Source organism: Aricia agestis, chromosome 14 (genome assembly GCF_905147365.1).
Source record: "Aricia agestis chromosome 14, ilAriAges1.1, whole genome shotgun sequence".
Taxonomy (NCBI): domain Eukaryota; kingdom Metazoa; phylum Arthropoda; class Insecta; order Lepidoptera; family Lycaenidae; genus Aricia; species Aricia agestis.
Window position 1 is genome coordinate 13,687,019 of NC_056419.1, and position 16,808 is coordinate 13,703,826.

General features: G+C 36.0%; 1 protein-coding gene across 4 annotated transcripts in view; it reads left to right on the top strand.

Annotated features, from left to right (window-relative positions):
- The window catches only part of LOC121733507 (protein TANC2), a 185,974-nt gene that overhangs the window by 154,117 nt on the left and 15,049 nt on the right, over nucleotides 1-16,808 (top strand). For 2 of the 4 annotated variants that reach the window (XM_042123769.1, XM_042123771.1), the window contains 2 exons: nucleotides 9,226-9,630; nucleotides 10,523-10,636. In XM_042123769.1, coding sequence (XP_041979703.1) covers nucleotides 9,226-9,630; nucleotides 10,523-10,636 — 519 coding nt within the window. Of the gene's footprint in view, nucleotides 1-6,752; nucleotides 6,803-9,225; nucleotides 9,631-10,522; nucleotides 10,637-16,808 lie in introns of those variants that run through there. The other 2 variants (XM_042123772.1, XM_042123770.1) reach the window with 2 other exon arrangements.

Here is a 16,808-nt window from a genome sequence, read left to right on the forward strand (position 1 = left end):
TTACTTATTGCTTCGCTTTCTATGATACTAACTTGTCAATACTTCATTATCATGCTAAATACTCTAATTTAAGCGGCATCTGAAATAACTTTATTGACTATATGACCCTTGAACGTCGAAACTTTGAACAAGAATAAAATAAGGCAAATTGGTTCAGCCGTTCTCCAGTTTTAGCGAGACTAACAAAATTGATAACCTTTAAAAAGTAACAGGTTATGGGCCCATAAAAATGAGGTTGTGTTATAAGCTTATTACTTAAGTTTCTATCTAGTTAGCTGAGCTAAGTTTTTAGGTAGTCGTAGGTATTATAGTGCACTAGAAACCATTTATTTAAAACATAACCCAACTTCTTACACAGTCGAGTAAAAGATATACAAACAAGACAAGAAGGTATACAACCCTGAAAAGTCGATTAGAAACTTTACTCACAATATGAAAATGATTTCGACTAATGACTTTGAATTCGCTCGATCATTAGCCCTATCAATAGGTTTATTGAATTACCTTCACGTAATAAATCATCGCATTGAATAAGCTCATTGTAAGCTCCATGGAAAGCTCAGCTTTTGACTTGGTTACGCCAACTTTCTTAAGCTTATGAGTTATTAATTTCATACTATGCAGGAATCTCGGTAAGCTTTTTAACAAAATAGCCTATAGACTATACTGTGCTTAAGTAATTCATTTTGATCTAGCTTATAAACAAAGTTAAGCATAAGGCTACCAATTTAAATGTCAAGTATTGAACTTGAAATGAAGAGAAAATACAATAGGAAATTGATTTTGAAATATAGAGAAAAAATGTAACTTTATGAAAAAGAAGCATAACTACAATTCCAGAAACAGTGAGCACACTGCACAGTCTATTCTGTTTTATATATACCTATGTCAATAAAGTGAAAGGACATAAGCCACTTTTTGACAAAATTTTAAACTTTCGGTAAATTCTACTGCGTACGAAGTTATGAGCAACATAATATTGTGAGCAAGTGCAAATTATTCTATAATTGTAGCAACTCTGTTGTTTTTTTAATTAGGTCCATAAAGCCTATTAAACTAGTTAATCAACGACCCTTTATAAGGTATGTCCTATCGAATCAATTGCTTATAAGTCTTAATCAATTATTTTTTTCTCTGTCAATTATTTTTTAATACCACTCCTGACAGGAAAGTGTCTCTCAACAGTATCAAGATCTAGGATCTAGATCTTTAAACAGCCTGATTATCTGTTTTTATGAAATCATTTAAGACCTGTCCCTTAAGGACTGCTAGATAAGATCGGTTTTTAGGTTAGGTAATATAATTTCTAGATTTTCTGACTTGTGTAATGCCGTATAGAAGTTTGATGTAATAACCAGACTAATTATCATCTTGATCATCTTCCGTAACGTGATAATCATCGCCATTGCCATACACACATCCAAACATCATCAAACTTTTGAAAACGAGAATCCAGTTGACGCAGTTTTTCCTATTCGATCCCTGCTTTTGCTCATTGCCAAAATGGTATTTTTGGCACTTCGTTTATACTATAGACAATCCTATTAATTGGATAATTTTCAACAAAAATCTAATAAATCTATATATATAAAACTCAAAGGTGACTGACTGATTGACATAGTGATCTATCAACGCACAGCCCAAACCACTGGACGGATCGGGCTGAAATTTGGCATGCAGGTAGATGTAGACGTAGGCATCCGCTAAGAAAGGATTTTGATAAATTCCAACCCCAAGGGGTTCGAAGCGAGCGAAGCGAAGCCGCGGGCAAAAGCTCGTCTAATCTAAAGTGCCAATAATAGAATGCCAATTTGTGTAGTTTGCCCTAAGTACTTTTTTCTTTATACTAGAATTCTATGTTTTATTACACTCTTACGTCTATAACGTTTATAATATAACAGATGTATTACTTGGCCTTTCCGTTAAAGTTTTCTCATTTAATAGGGTCTTTAAGAAATTGGACCGACTTTTTTTTTATGAAATAAGGGGGCAAACGAGCAAACGGGTCACCTGATGCTAAGCAACTTCCGTCGCCCATGGACACTCGCAGCATCAGAAGAGCTGCAGGTGCGTTGCCGGCCTTTTAAGAGGGAATAGGGTAATAGGGGAGGGTAGGGAAGGGAATAGGGTAAGGGATTGGGCCTCCGGTAAACTCACTCACTCGGCGAAACACAGCGCTAGCGCTGTTTCACGCCGGTTTTCTGTGAGAACGTGGTATTTCTCCGGTCGAGCCGGCCCATTCGTGCCGAAGCATGGTTCTCCCACGTGTAAAATTCTTCGCTCTTTCCCAGTCACTTTGCGGAGAAATGAAAGCTCTAGCCTGTACCCCATTTAAATGACACTAAAGCATTAATCGTCTTGATAATAAAAATATTTATTCATTGCATCCGTTTACATAACTATGGTTTAACATCAGGCGATCCTGGTCTGCTCGTTTCCTGAATAATTTTACAAAATGTTGTCTTCATTGCTTTAAATTATCTCCTTTAAAATGTTACGTACGTTCGTTATGAAAGTAAAATATTGGGTCAATATAAGCTATCAATCAATCAAGCTGACTCGCTCCAGTGCTTGCCAGTTTGTCGCGATAGTGGCGTACGATATTGGCTTTATTGATATTTATCGCTGCGAGTACTTCAAAATCGTGTATTTTGTCAGAACCGATAGGAAATCTTGGGAACCGCCCAAGTAGAGACAATATGGCCTAGTATGGTCATACGTACACGCTTCCTTCAAATAGGTGTTTCTTTTTCTCATGATCAGTAGCGGTAGCACGGCGACCAGCGGAAATGCGAAAGTATGGACAAACTGTGGAAATAAACCTAAGGTGCCGTTCCGATCTTTTTTCGTTCCGAAAAATTCAATTAAAATGCCACTTTATGACAGACTATAGTCACAAACTGTGGAGATAAACTTAAGGTGCCGTTCCGATCTTTTTTAGTTCCGAATAATTCAATTAAAAAGCCACTTTAAGACAGACTATAGTTCTAAAAATTCAAATAATATCCTACATTATGACATATACTATAGTGTGTCATAAAGTGGCATTTTAATTAAATTTTTCGGAACGAAAAAAGATCGGAACGGCACCTTAAGTTTATTTCCACAGTTTGTCCATACTTTCGCATTTCCGCTGGTCGCCGTGCTACCGCTACAGGTGAACAAAAGTTTTTCGCGTTGAATCTTACACTTTTTAGCTTAGCAGCACTTTCTCTTGCGACAAATAAGGAATAGGCGTTTTACAAAAGCACATGATATTGCAGATCTGTAGTCTGTCAAAATTTTCGTACGTAATTTTCTGCTGTCCAACGCCAGTTGCTTACTTGTACTCGTAAGATAGGAGTCCCTTCTATAGCACATATAAAGCATATGAACTATGGCGCCTCCCTGCTCTACACCTGCTTCAACAACTGTGTCACAAGAAGACGTTCCGTTTTAATTGGAGTGATACCATCGGCAGCACGAGCATTTCGTAAGGTTTCGTGCGCGCGCGCCGGTGATACCATCTCCTGGATGTTACTTGGCCAATTCTGACAGGTTGTTTATCGGTAGGAACAGCGTCATTTCTTATCGTTATAAGCAGTATTCTAAGAAAGCATTTTGGGTAAAACGTGTGATTCAATGGATTGGCTAGGAGTTCTTTTTCCTGTTTATATAATTCTTAAAGGCATTTCAGCAAATCTTACAAGGTCTTTTTTTCGTATACATAATAATATTATTTTTTATATTTCTCATAAAAACTATCAAGTCGTATATATGAAAAGTGACAAATAACGCATCACCACGTCATTCGCAACCTCGAATTTTACCAAGCGTTTTGCGCCGTATCATTAGTCTTCTCATTGAAATCATTTCCCGGATGCAAGTAATTTTAGCACTCCCAAATTAATTTACTCCTTTATCACGTGGGGTCATTATTTAAAGTAGTGAAACGTGACAGCTCAACGTAATACCACGCAAAAGTCAGGAGCGTGACGAAGCAAAAAAAAATTACGCTTTTCATTCCCAACTTTGTAAGATGTCAGTAAAAAAGCATTTTAGGCCATATGGGAGATATTTATCTATCATTTCCCAAGATCGTCGATTTTCCATATTGTGGACAGCTGTGCAAAACGTGGTGGCAGTGCACCAACATTAACATGAGCTTAAAAGTTGAAGCTTTTTATTATTTGCATCGTTTATTGATGAATTTCATTTGGCTCTTCACTAAATCCTTTCAAAAATATTGCCTCATACAAAAAATCTTTTCATGATTGATTTATGTGGTTATAAAGCGTGAAACAACAGCAATATAAGCGTCGAAGAGAGTGTCAATACGGAATCGTGGTCACGATCCGAATTGTGGGCAATTCGCCGCGATTTACGATTGAACTCGTAGAAATTATATTGTGCCATAGACTGCAGGAGAAATGGAGACATGCCACTTTACTCCATTACATTGCCTAACTAATAAATGCTAAACCTACGCATGTACTGGTTACAAGAGATAGTAATGATTATTATTATTATATTATTGACGACCTCTGTGGTTCAGATGGTGGGCTGTTGGTAGCTCAAGCCGGGGGTCGCGAGTTCGAATCCCGCCGACGGAACTAAAAGTTTTCAAAAAGTTCCTGGGTCATGGATGTGTATCATATATAATAAAAATCTTAAATATATGTATAGTATAAGAGTATTAAATATATTTCCGTTGTCTGGTACCCGTAACACAAGTCCTTCAGGTACTTACCACGGGGCCAGACTGACGTGGTGTGAAGCGTCCATTGATATTTATTTATATTTTTTTATTATAGTTATTTTACATGCCTGTGACCAGTGAATCGGCTAGTTCCAGTTTTTTGTAAATTCAATGATTCCTTTTTAAATTTTGTATTTGGCAAAACTTTACTCAGCTTTTTATTACTTCTTTTATAATTCTACCTCTTAGATCCTTACCAAGGATCATACGTTACCTTACACGCGATTCATTACTTTTAAAAATAACTTTGTCAATTCTCGCATTTTTAAGCATTAAGCTCGTGCCAACCAGTTTATCTTAATCACAAAAATTTAGGGCTCGTGCTTTAAATTTTTGACGTTTTCGCAACGTCAGTTATTAAAAGTTAATGGGTCTGTTTGTATCGAGATTGCCCCATTAATCCTTGTGTCACGACAATTTATAGCAGCCCAATTACCATATTGCTCAAAAACTGTAGTAACTTTGCCAAGTTTTAGAAGGGAATTAAGATTTATTATTTTTATTGCAATAAATTAATTAAAGCAGGAATAAAAAAATGTGAAATTAAGCTTAGCACCGGATTTCAAATAAAAAACAAAGATAAGTACACTAAACTAGATTTAAAACTAATCCATGTTCTTCTAAGCGGTCACGCTTATTACTCAATCCTCAAGCCCAGCGGTAACTTAAGTACCACTTTTCCATTTATCTGCTTATCGACTACCAATCTCTTTTATGGCGGTTAAATGATTAAAAAATAATGAACATGAAAAATCGAAATCGCATTCATATTCACTTACTGTTTCTTAAAAGCTATCTGTAGTAAATTATATAAATAATATACATTTAGGACAATTTTACACTTTCGAATTCGCCATTCACAAAATCGTGTACGCACTAAGTGACCACAGGTTTGTGAAACTTTAACGCTGTTAGGTTAACCAACAGCGACTATATTTCAGCTAATGAATCAAGAAACCAGCAAACAGATCATCTGATGCAGACTCCGTTATTGTTGCGAGTTCATTCCTGCTTCATACAATCCCAGCCTGAACGAGTACAGCTTCTTATTGCCTCATTCTACTTTGGCTCGTAAAATCGAATCACGCCAGGCCTTTCATACCGAAAGATGACTTTTCCACCTCTTAAATTAAGGATCAGTGCTGAATACTAAAGTCTTTTAGAGTCACCAGTTTTTTTTCTACTTTATCTCTCTCAACTAATTAATTATAATTATTATCAGAAAATTGAGTGCGTACGCGCATTCAACAAGTGTGTACATACTTTATGCACCTTGCAGGTCATAAACTGAGTTAGTGTCTGATTGGAACTGGTAATTGGCACTCGAATGCCATGCAACTCGTAAAGTTACATCGAAATTAAACCAACATTCTGTTCGCTAAGTAGAAGAAAATACTGAAAGGCATAAATTACTGTAAAGAGAAAGGAAGTTAGGTATTTGGTCTCATCTACTCTCTATTTGCCATAATTTCTACAGAATTGTCAACCAAAATGTCAAACTCACGCTTAACCAATTAGAAGTACGCTATTCTGTTTGGGGTTGGAAACGCTCATATAAAAGTTTTTGTACGTAAGCTCCAAGTTCTAATGAAACTTGGATCCATCAGTAGGAACCCATGTAAGACGATGAGTAACAGTTTTCAAGAATTACCCTAACATGGTAATCCCTTATGTAGGTCGGATAACTGTTCAGTGGACCGTCGAAGGTCACAGATGGACATCTAGTATCACGCACCAGATTACGATCTGACCCTATGTAGCCGTTTGCATCAACGTACAGCATACTTAAGTACCGTCGTGGGTGGTGTACCCCAGGGCGCTGTTTTGAGACCTGTGTTTTAGCTTGTTTGTAGTGGTATATTAATCTTTTTTCTCCTGAACTTAATATGATTGGAATTTGGTTGTAAAGCTACAATTATAATATAGCTTTTAACAATATGATATTATATTTCTAGCCAAATAGAAATTTATTTAAAACTCAAAAAATAATCTAAAAGAAATAAGATACTGATAGATTTTTGTTTTCCCTAGGTTCCAGACAGTAGGCAGCTCAGGACTATGTCTGTGAGTGTTTATAAGTAATAGACTAACAATAACCAACGGTATACGGTTTCTAATTACGTAGGTCCCTGACTCGTAACGGCTTTATTCATAATGCCTTCCCGTAACCACAGACCTAACACAAGCCAAAATAAACTCCGTGGTTGGAAATAACCTTAAATAAAATTGCGTAAACCCCATCTGGTAGAAACCTATAACAATACTTTAATAGAAAGGAAACATATTGAATCATCCTAACATCGAAGTTTTAACTATATTTTGTCAACACTGACCAGCAAAACAAAAAGTAAAATATTCTTCTCACAATCTAATGCTTTGGAACAAAACTCATAAGAAAGACAGATAAAATAACAAAAATAGATTCTATTTAAAGCTTGTCAAATAATAATACTCTCGAAGGAGATTGCTTACTCCACAAATAATAAAAAAGTATACTTATTCTTAACTAAAGCGTTAGAAAAACACAGAGAAAATATAATCAATCATCGAGATGCCTACCAAGACGACGTATATTTATAGCAAACGTATTAGAAGTTCCTAAGGATATGCAGACAAAATTAGATATGCCAAAAAGCCTGGTGAAATGAACCGTGACTCATCGTCTGGAACGCAGACGGTCATTCAGACGGAAATAGCACCTCAAAAATGTTAGGATCCTTTAATCTTCCGGTCTTAATGACTGTCTTCATCATTGCACCGCAAAATTACCGGTTTCATCCTTAATTCTAAGTAAATTATTATAACAAATAAATTGAGTATTTGCTTATAAAATATTGGGTTGGGTTCCCAAGCACTTTTGGAATCCGCAGCAAAGCTTAAATATACTAGTTAGTGTATAATATTTAATTTCTCCTAAAATAATGTCAACTTTCTGAATATTAAGGAAGAGACATGTACTTAAGATTACTGTACTGCATTTTCATTTAATGTTAATTGTACATTACATCCAGAGCCAAGCAGAATCAACTGCGATTTCATTTGATTACTCGCAAAAACCCAAATTACCCAACCAAATAATTCAAGCAGTTCTCGCAAGCATAATCGTTACGTGGTCAAATAAGGGGTAATTTACCACTAATATCAGAACCTGATAACTTAATAAAAGACCTAGCAGAGAAATAACAGACATCAGTCGTAAAAACTGGGATTCGGTACTTTATTGAGATTGATGATGTGATTGGAGTCATTAAAGAAATGCGAGATGATATGACACACAAATTGTACTTTTGACCTGCATCAGTAGGTAAGAAATTAATCATTCGGATTCTAGATTCAACGACATTTTTGAAATGCATTTAACATTATTCAAGATGCTTGGAAATTGGCAAGATCTTTTACAACTTCATATTTTTTGTTAATTTTTCGTGACTTGCGCATTAAGATAGTAATATTATTGTGTCAAACGCAATCTAAAACCTTGGCCGTAATATTGTAAGGAGCATAAGGACTATAACGTAGTCTCTATTCCTCGTATTAACACGTACAAGGACAAACAGATGGACCCAATGATAAAGATATAGTACCTATTCATTTACATATCGATGCGACGCATATAAAACAATATTGCGAGAGCCTTAATCGGCGTTTTTATTGATTCCAAGATAAATCACGTACGATGTCACTTACACTTATCGTCAGTGATTGCATACTCCCGAAATTGATTGATTATTTAATAATACGAAAGTCATTTTATAAAATTGATATATCTCCCTCCTTGTATCACATGTAAAGGGTGTTCTCGAAAGGTCAGAGAAGAAAGCCTGCGAGCGATGATGTAAAACTTTGTTTACATGTGTTCGGATGCCTGGATTAATTGATAGCATTATGGACCTAATAATTATAGTTTAATGACCAATTTTGCGTACACAAATTGGGGATGAGTTTCGACCTTAATTTTGCGCCTATATTTTTCTTCTCTTCTTCTTATTCTTTGGAAGAAAGAGATACATATCTAAAAGTGGTAACAAAATATTTTAATTACTTCGTTACAACATCGGATATGCTCGCTCCTTGTAATTTATTATACTTTTCTTGTCACTAAGCTTAAGAGTAACTCAAGTGATTACAGAAATCTTTTTCGTTAACTACTCTTCTGGAATCGTTTCAATTATAATGTCAAATAAATCAATACTTAATTTCGACTATGTCCAATCAACTACTTACATAAGAAATACATTTTACTTCTTGGTTGAGTATGAAGTGTTTTGTATCAAGCAAGAATTAATAACCAAGAACTTACTAAATTGAAAGCATAATTATTTTTCTACGAACATGCTAAATGCTTTCGACATAATATGTAAAATTATTCAATTTTAACGATTACATTATGACTTTCGATGACCAAATTAAATACTCATAATATTATATCAATAACTGTTGCCTTTTCTATAGATGAATGTTCTTATATTATGTTTCCTTCTTTTCAGATCTAGCAGCACTCCGGCAACTTCTAGAAACAGAGACCGGCGGTACCACTTGTCCCAGTTGTAACATGCCCTTTGATAAGGGTAAAAAGAGAAAACTCATCGACACGTGCGGGCATGAGCGCTGCTACTCCTGCATGTTCAGAAACGAAGCGTGCCCTCTGTGCGCTAGGAAGAGCACCAGAAGACCAGTGATGGAGAGGTACACTCCGTCCCCGCAGCGACCGGCAGACCAGGACTGGCAGTCGCCCATGAGGCTACCCAAACCTCCCAAACAAACCACCAGCTTGGCCCAAAGCTGCCCCACACCACCGCACACCAGAAGAAGATTCTTCCTCAGCCCGAAGTCTTTGAGGAGTCCTTTCGGGCAGAGAAGCAGGCATTCAGAGAACCACGTACCCTTATCAGGTAATTTGCACGGTTTGTTTTGGTTAAAGCTTGGGTGAAATTGCGAGGGTTTTCAATAGCTCTCGAACATGCTAAGGACATCGAAGAATCCTCCCGTCGTATATAATAATGAGTGACAGTTGGCTGCCCACGCCGCCGCGCCGGATGTACGTAGGGGCCGGAGGACCGGTCCTACCTTAGGCTAATTTCACATCGTAACCTTACGTTGTCAAATCGCATTAGCGATGCCCATTCAAACCGAACGCGACCCGGGCGCTAAATTCACACCGGATCGAATGTTGCGAAATCGAAACTTATTAGTACGGCAATCGAAGTTTAATTGAACTTGGAGGTTGATTTGAATGAGAGCCTGTCGCTCCACAGCCTTACATTAGCATTTCGCAACCGGCCCGCGCAGACAGCGGGCCTACATCGTTATCTCGGTATCTGCCACATTTTCCGCTCCATTACTTACGTCATCGGTCCTCGAAACGGCTGGTCCTAGATAAATTATACGCTTCGATTCTCCACGGACCACGGCACTTGCTACCGTACTTAATCAATACCTAACATTTCTATCTGGGAAATTAATAGCGTATCCTTTGTAACCAGTTATTTCGAATAATTACTATCATACGCAATTACTATAACTAATCGAGATTGCAATCTGTTAGGTCCGTTTCGCACCAAACTTAAAAACCCCCGGGCATGGAAATGAGGAAACGTGCTTATGAATTTCACGTTTGAAACATGTAAATTTTATTACTGCCATTTTAAGCAAACCATGCTGCAGCTGAAATCAAATGACCCCGCTCAATTGCTCTCAAATTTAGTTGTGGCCAAGATTGCTCCAAAGTTACAGCAGCATCTTCGAATCTTCCAAGATCAGGGTCTGATTGGTGTGTTTTAACAGGACTGCCGGAGGAAGGACCCAGGAGTGCGGCCTGGCCAAGCCTGGTGTTTAACAAAATAAGGTCGTTGTGGTCTGCACACTCGTCGGTGCCACAGGGACTCAATCAGTTGACAGGCAGGGATTATTAGCGTCTGGAATGTGGATCGAATGGGACTGGCTCGTTTGTTGCCAAGGCCCACTTGCGTTAGTAAAGTATTAATGTGGTCTCTCTCATTCTTCTAATAAATGAAGAGAAGCCATGATCATTTAATGTAGAAAAATAAACTTAAATTAGAGCAAGTTTATCTAAATCTTTGTTCACTTCTGTTATATTAAAATCTGTATTTGGGAGTTTAGAATACGAGCCAAAGAATACCTTGAACCTGAAGGTCAGAATCCACAAAAGCCAGAAAATTTTAAATCAACATAATTATTTCCAAGCGAAGAGAGACAGCCTGTGACTTGACTATACTTGTAGCTTTTAAGAACTCGACCGGTAGTCTAAAAAGAATTCCATAAGAAAGAACTTCACTTTCGTTAGCAACCACGCTAGCAATGTCATTCGGACAATGCGATCCGTCAAACATTTCAAGGTTCTATTTTGGGACATACCTCGGCCCGAGTTGGTCGGCATTCGGTCCACATTCCGTCTCCTAATCGGGCTTCGATTTTTGCACTCTTTGCTAATCCCGGCTCGTTATAAGCACTGCTTTTGAAACGATTTTGCATCGCCTGTCTCACTATTGTTTTTGTGTGTCGTTTTGTTTTTTTTTATTTAGACAGTGTTTAAGTGTGAATATTTTGTTTTTAATTAGCATTTTTTTATTATTGTCCGACTCCTAAGGTTTCCTGACTGGGATTTATCTATTCAACACTTTTGATTGGCTAACAACAAAACATAATGCAGTCAAAAACGCCGTTGAATATATAAACTTCTGTTAAAAGTATCAGAAACCGGGCATTTTAATTTAATGACTTTTATTTAATACAATTTTCTGTAAATTTCTAAATCTTTTTGGATATATTTGTAAATACCTACCAACAAGGGATTAAGCGTTATGCAAATACTTAAGCATCCTTACTAGTTATTACTACTTAGTACTCCTACGCAGGACATCGCTAGTTTGATTTGTGTACGTTATTGTGAACCTGTTACGCCTACATGGCGAAGTAGGTGTAAGGTTATAAATAACCAAATTTAAAACTGCAAGTAGACATGATATGATAGTGATTGTATCTATTTGGTGGGATATTTTGGTGGATTCTTAATGGTAACAAAACAGAGCAAATTTTAAATAATAGTAAATACAGTACAAAATAGTGCAAGAAGACTGTGCTTATTACTGAAAATAGACATGATTATTGAAGGAGAAGATGAGAATGGTAATGGCTTTACTTAAAATAAATAATTAGGTAAGTAAATACCATCCAAAGAAGGGTATGTTATGGGTATTAAGATATTATTCAATAAGTTTCGTACTGTTTTTTCATAATACTACAAGTTATATGCATTTTTTTGCTTTGCAAAAAACCTGAAGGTAGTAAAAATTGTCTGAACTTTATACCCACACAATCCTATACAAAAGTTAAGAAACCCTTGTTAAACCTTAACGAAATGTCACCTCTGTCCCATCGTATGGTTCACTGTGTCCATTCAGAATTATTATACCTCTTAGTTACATGATATTGAATCTTAACTATTCAACATAAGGGCAGGTAGATAAAATATAGAGGTAAAAGTCGTCAAAGGCCCTCATCACCTCATTGACAGTATTTCTCCACCCACAACCGCCTCAGTTATCAATGAACAGTTCCATTGATCGGATTTTACGCTTGTACGTTAGAGGTATATTGTGCTTTAAATTTTAGACAAGTCAAGTCAACTCTCCTGATGTTTTTGGTATAGATTTTGCTGTCCAGCAAATAAAAATTATAAGTTTTGAAACACATAGTTTGAACAATAAAGCTATGTTTGTTGATAACTGAACATTTTGCAACTTGTCATTATGATTAAATCTTGTTCGGTGATCATAATTTTTATTTTAATGATACAGAAGGGTCTAGGCTTATCCAGGATTTCAGCGTTGGATCAGCATGTTACAATGGTGATCCAACGCTTACTCAATGGAGAAAATTAGGACTAAAACATAGGAATATAATATGATGTGATGGTTGGAGCTGTTGATGATGAATGAAAGTAAGCTGTAACATGTAGTAAGGTTGTGCGCGTTTCGCGATACCGTAGTTTGCGTAACCCCCGATTGTCAACGAGATTATCTACCAGATAACATGCAACTTGAATGTTAATTACTGTGACTACTGAATATAAAGTGTTCGCTTTATATATATAATAAAAAATCAACTAGAAATGTTACTTTTTTCGCGTACGCTGCCTAAACTATAAAAGATAGAATTATAAAATGTTCTAAATAATTGTAGATCTTTTAAATATCTACAAAAAAATCCGCGACACACTATACCTATCTATGTTGAGTGAGGCACAATAACCATTTTTTTATTTAAAAATCTTGAAATGTTTTTGGACTACATTTAAATGCCTTTATTTTACTCATGGCATTAATTCTTATCAAAATAAATTATTTCATTACTAAGTACAGTTAATGTAGATAATATTTGGTCTTTGAATGATTAAAATTGGACGTTTGGTTTTAATGTTATGGCGAAATTAAAATATTACGATTTCTGCTGCACGTTGCGAATTGGGCGTCGTCAAGGCGCGCCGCGCGGGTGTGCTCGCCCGGAGAGTCCACGTAAATATTAATTATTATTACCTCGATCATGGGAATCGCAGACACAATAGAGTTATGCGATAGCCGGGTGCCGCTTCATTGATGGGATAATATTATAGTGCTTCATTAATTCATTACGTTTAGTGTAAACCATTTTTATGTTCTGCTTAACATAAAGATTGACTAAGAAATAAAGATTGAAAAAAAATTATTTAAAAATCAATGTCCACCCGTGCGAAGCCGGGGTGGGCCGCTAGTGTTATATATTTTATTGATAGCTTGTCCACTGTCCAACCTACTCGTGTATTAAATGTTAATAAAGTCCTTTCCCAACAAAACAAAACCTATTGATCTGATGGTCTATAGGTACGCAATTTCTGTGACGATTAAAACCGACCGAGTATTTTACAGTTTTTGAAGGATATTTGATTTAAACAAACACAGCTTTTCCCTGTATATTATTACTTGCTATTAAGATGTAGCTATTTGAAGATATTTCCTTTTTGCGTAATCGAATTTATTAAATTTCAACTAAAATAAATACTTAATAAAAAGTGTATTATTACCTTAAACTGATGATCCTTAACTGCAAAATTGTTCATGCAATAATAATTAATTTCTCTTGAACAACTTTAGTTAAATAATCTGAAGCGAAGCTTCGGAAGTGACAACAAGGGACTTGTTTTCTTCTTTTCTATTCTGCTTCTTAGGCCTTTAATAAAATCCTCCTATCAGCTTTACCTTGTAAGTAGTTTTAATTTCACCAGTCTCGTTTACTTTTACTATTTTGGTCTCATTGGTCAGAAGTGGAGGGTGTTTTTCACCTTGGTCCAAATGTTCAGTCCCACGTGCCACCCACAGGCAATATCTATTTGTCCCGGCTGTAACATTATAGTTAACTGCATTGTTATTATTATGTTACATTTAAATATTAATATTGTTATAGTGTACTTACTATATTTTGATTACACGTTTTGAATGAAATTGCTGAATTGTATCTACAATCAATGTGTTATTTTTTATTAGAACTGCAAAATGGACTCCTTATTCTATTATTTCATCAAGCCTCATACGGTCACCGGTGGGCGGTGACCGAGACACAATTAGGGAATGCTCGGCCTTTTTTAGCGAGATTGATCTCGGACGAAAAAAAGGCGAGATCTCGCGAGTTTGACGAGATTGCACTTGAGCATAAAAACGTCTTATTTGAAGGAGTTGTAATCACGGAGTCAAAACAAAGAGGAGCTGGCCTAAGCAACTGTGCACTGTGATTCTCAACTAGGTCCTGAATTTTGACATTTAGGTTGGGTTGCACCAGAGGCGTGGTTAAAGTTAAGGTTATAGTTAAATATGGCGTTCTTTAACTTTAACCTTAACTTTAACCGGAGAAATTCATAGATGTCTGTTGCGTTTGTTTTTTTTATTGAAGCTACAACCTACAGGTAACGGGATCGAGGGTATAAAAAATTGAATTATCCGTAAAAATCGACAGGAAAAATATAACACTGTAAAACATAGTAAATTTTCAGATATAAGTACGTATAAGATTTGACATTTTGCACTGCAGTTATAGTTAAAGTTACAGTTATAGTTAAAGTTAGTTGGTGCAACCCAACCTTAGTTATAAAATAACTATTTCATTACTAAAAGATTTGTGTTTGATAGTGTGCTTTTAAATTCTGGACGTCGACGTGGACGTTGGCTTCCACGATAAAACGTTGGGTGTACGTTAAATGCCCTTTTGATTTTTTTTTCCTTTATTCAAAACATTACAATACTTACTAGCTATTTGACCGAGCTTTACTCGGTATTCAATAAAAAACGAATAAAACCAAAGCTCAATATTCATGCCTGCTTAGCATACGCCCGTTGGCGTATGCGAGGCAAGAGACAAACTATCAAACATCGAGAAAACATGTAGAGTGAGATATCTCGTTAGATATCTCACTCTACATGTTTTCTCGATGTTTGATAGTTTTCTCTTCATCTCTATTGACCCTAGCATGACAAACATTTTTTCTCGCGTAAATCTATCATCGAAATAACACACAGAGTTTTGTCGAGATAATGTCGAGATTTTGACATTATGAGACGAGTAGTTTTTAATTATCTCGAGAGCGAGATATCTTGTTGGAGTATGCTAGGCAGGCTGGCCGAGTGAAAGAGAGAAGTAGCGTTAGGTCAATGGTAAACTTTTCTACTTGTTTGGTGTACTTGTGCGATACAGCAACATAAAAAGTTATCTGGATATCACTGTAACTACTATACGCCACTCGGGCTAACTTGTCGCTAGCGGTCATTGACTCCCTGTCAAAAACTTGTCATTTTCCATATAAACCGCGATTGACAATGAAGTGTCAGATATTGTCAATCGTGGTTTTATAATATGGAAAATGACAAGTTTTTGACAGGGAGTCAATGACCGCTAGCGACAAGTTAGCCCGAGTGGAGTTTATATAGATTTTGATGAAATTTGGTATCACTTTTTAAAACCTTTGACGCCTGGATTAAAAACGTATTGTTGTTGTATGTTTTTAATCTTTTTAATTTTCGGGATAATAATCCCGAAAAAGTGTAACTTGCTGCTGAAAACTAAAGGGCAATGGTTGTAAATAATTATTCTAATCGCTTTGACATTTACTAATATCTCTTTCATTATATTTTTTGTTCTGTAGACCTTTCACACGCCTACGGTTGGATGGGCAGCGTAGGCCCTAGCTGGTCGCTACGTGTTGGTATTTGGTAACGTGTAGGCCAACACCGGAACGTGTCCATGGTATTGTTTCGGGTATCATCACTCACTATTATGTTATTATCTGATAGAATCTAATGCTATTATAAAGCAATATGTTTTGAGCAGTGAATAGGGGTCAACTTTTTGACCGATAGAACATAGATCAAAACACATAGAACTAGAAACTTGGAATTTCGCTAACGTGTGGGTTTATGGAGTAGGCATTAACTACGGGTTTTTCAAAATTCAACCTCTAAATTAAAGTAGAAGGAACATTATTTAATATGACAGAGGACGCAAGAATAAGCTAGTTTTTGTAGAGTTCTAAATTAATAAAAGTAAAAACATAGAGCTTATAATCTATCAGTATTAACCCGTCGATCGTGGAAAAACGAGACACAATAGAATTTCTATTGTGTCTAGGGAATGCAAATCTTGCAAGATTGGGGTTCAAGCGATATATATATATATATATATATATATATATATATATATATATATATATATATATATATATAGTGTGCTTTTAAATTCTGGACGTCGACGTGGACGTTGGCTTCCACGATAAAACGTTGGGTGTACGTTAAATGCCCTTTTGATTTTTTTTTCCTTTATTCAAAACATTACAATACTTACTAGCTATTTGACCGAGCTTTACTCGGTATTCAATAAAAAACGAATAAAATGACATTTTCTAAAAATGATACCTAGCTAGATCGATTTATCGTCCCCGAAACCCCCTATATACTAAATTTCGAGATTCCAATTATATATATATATATATATATATATATATATATAATTGGAATCTCGGAATCGGCTC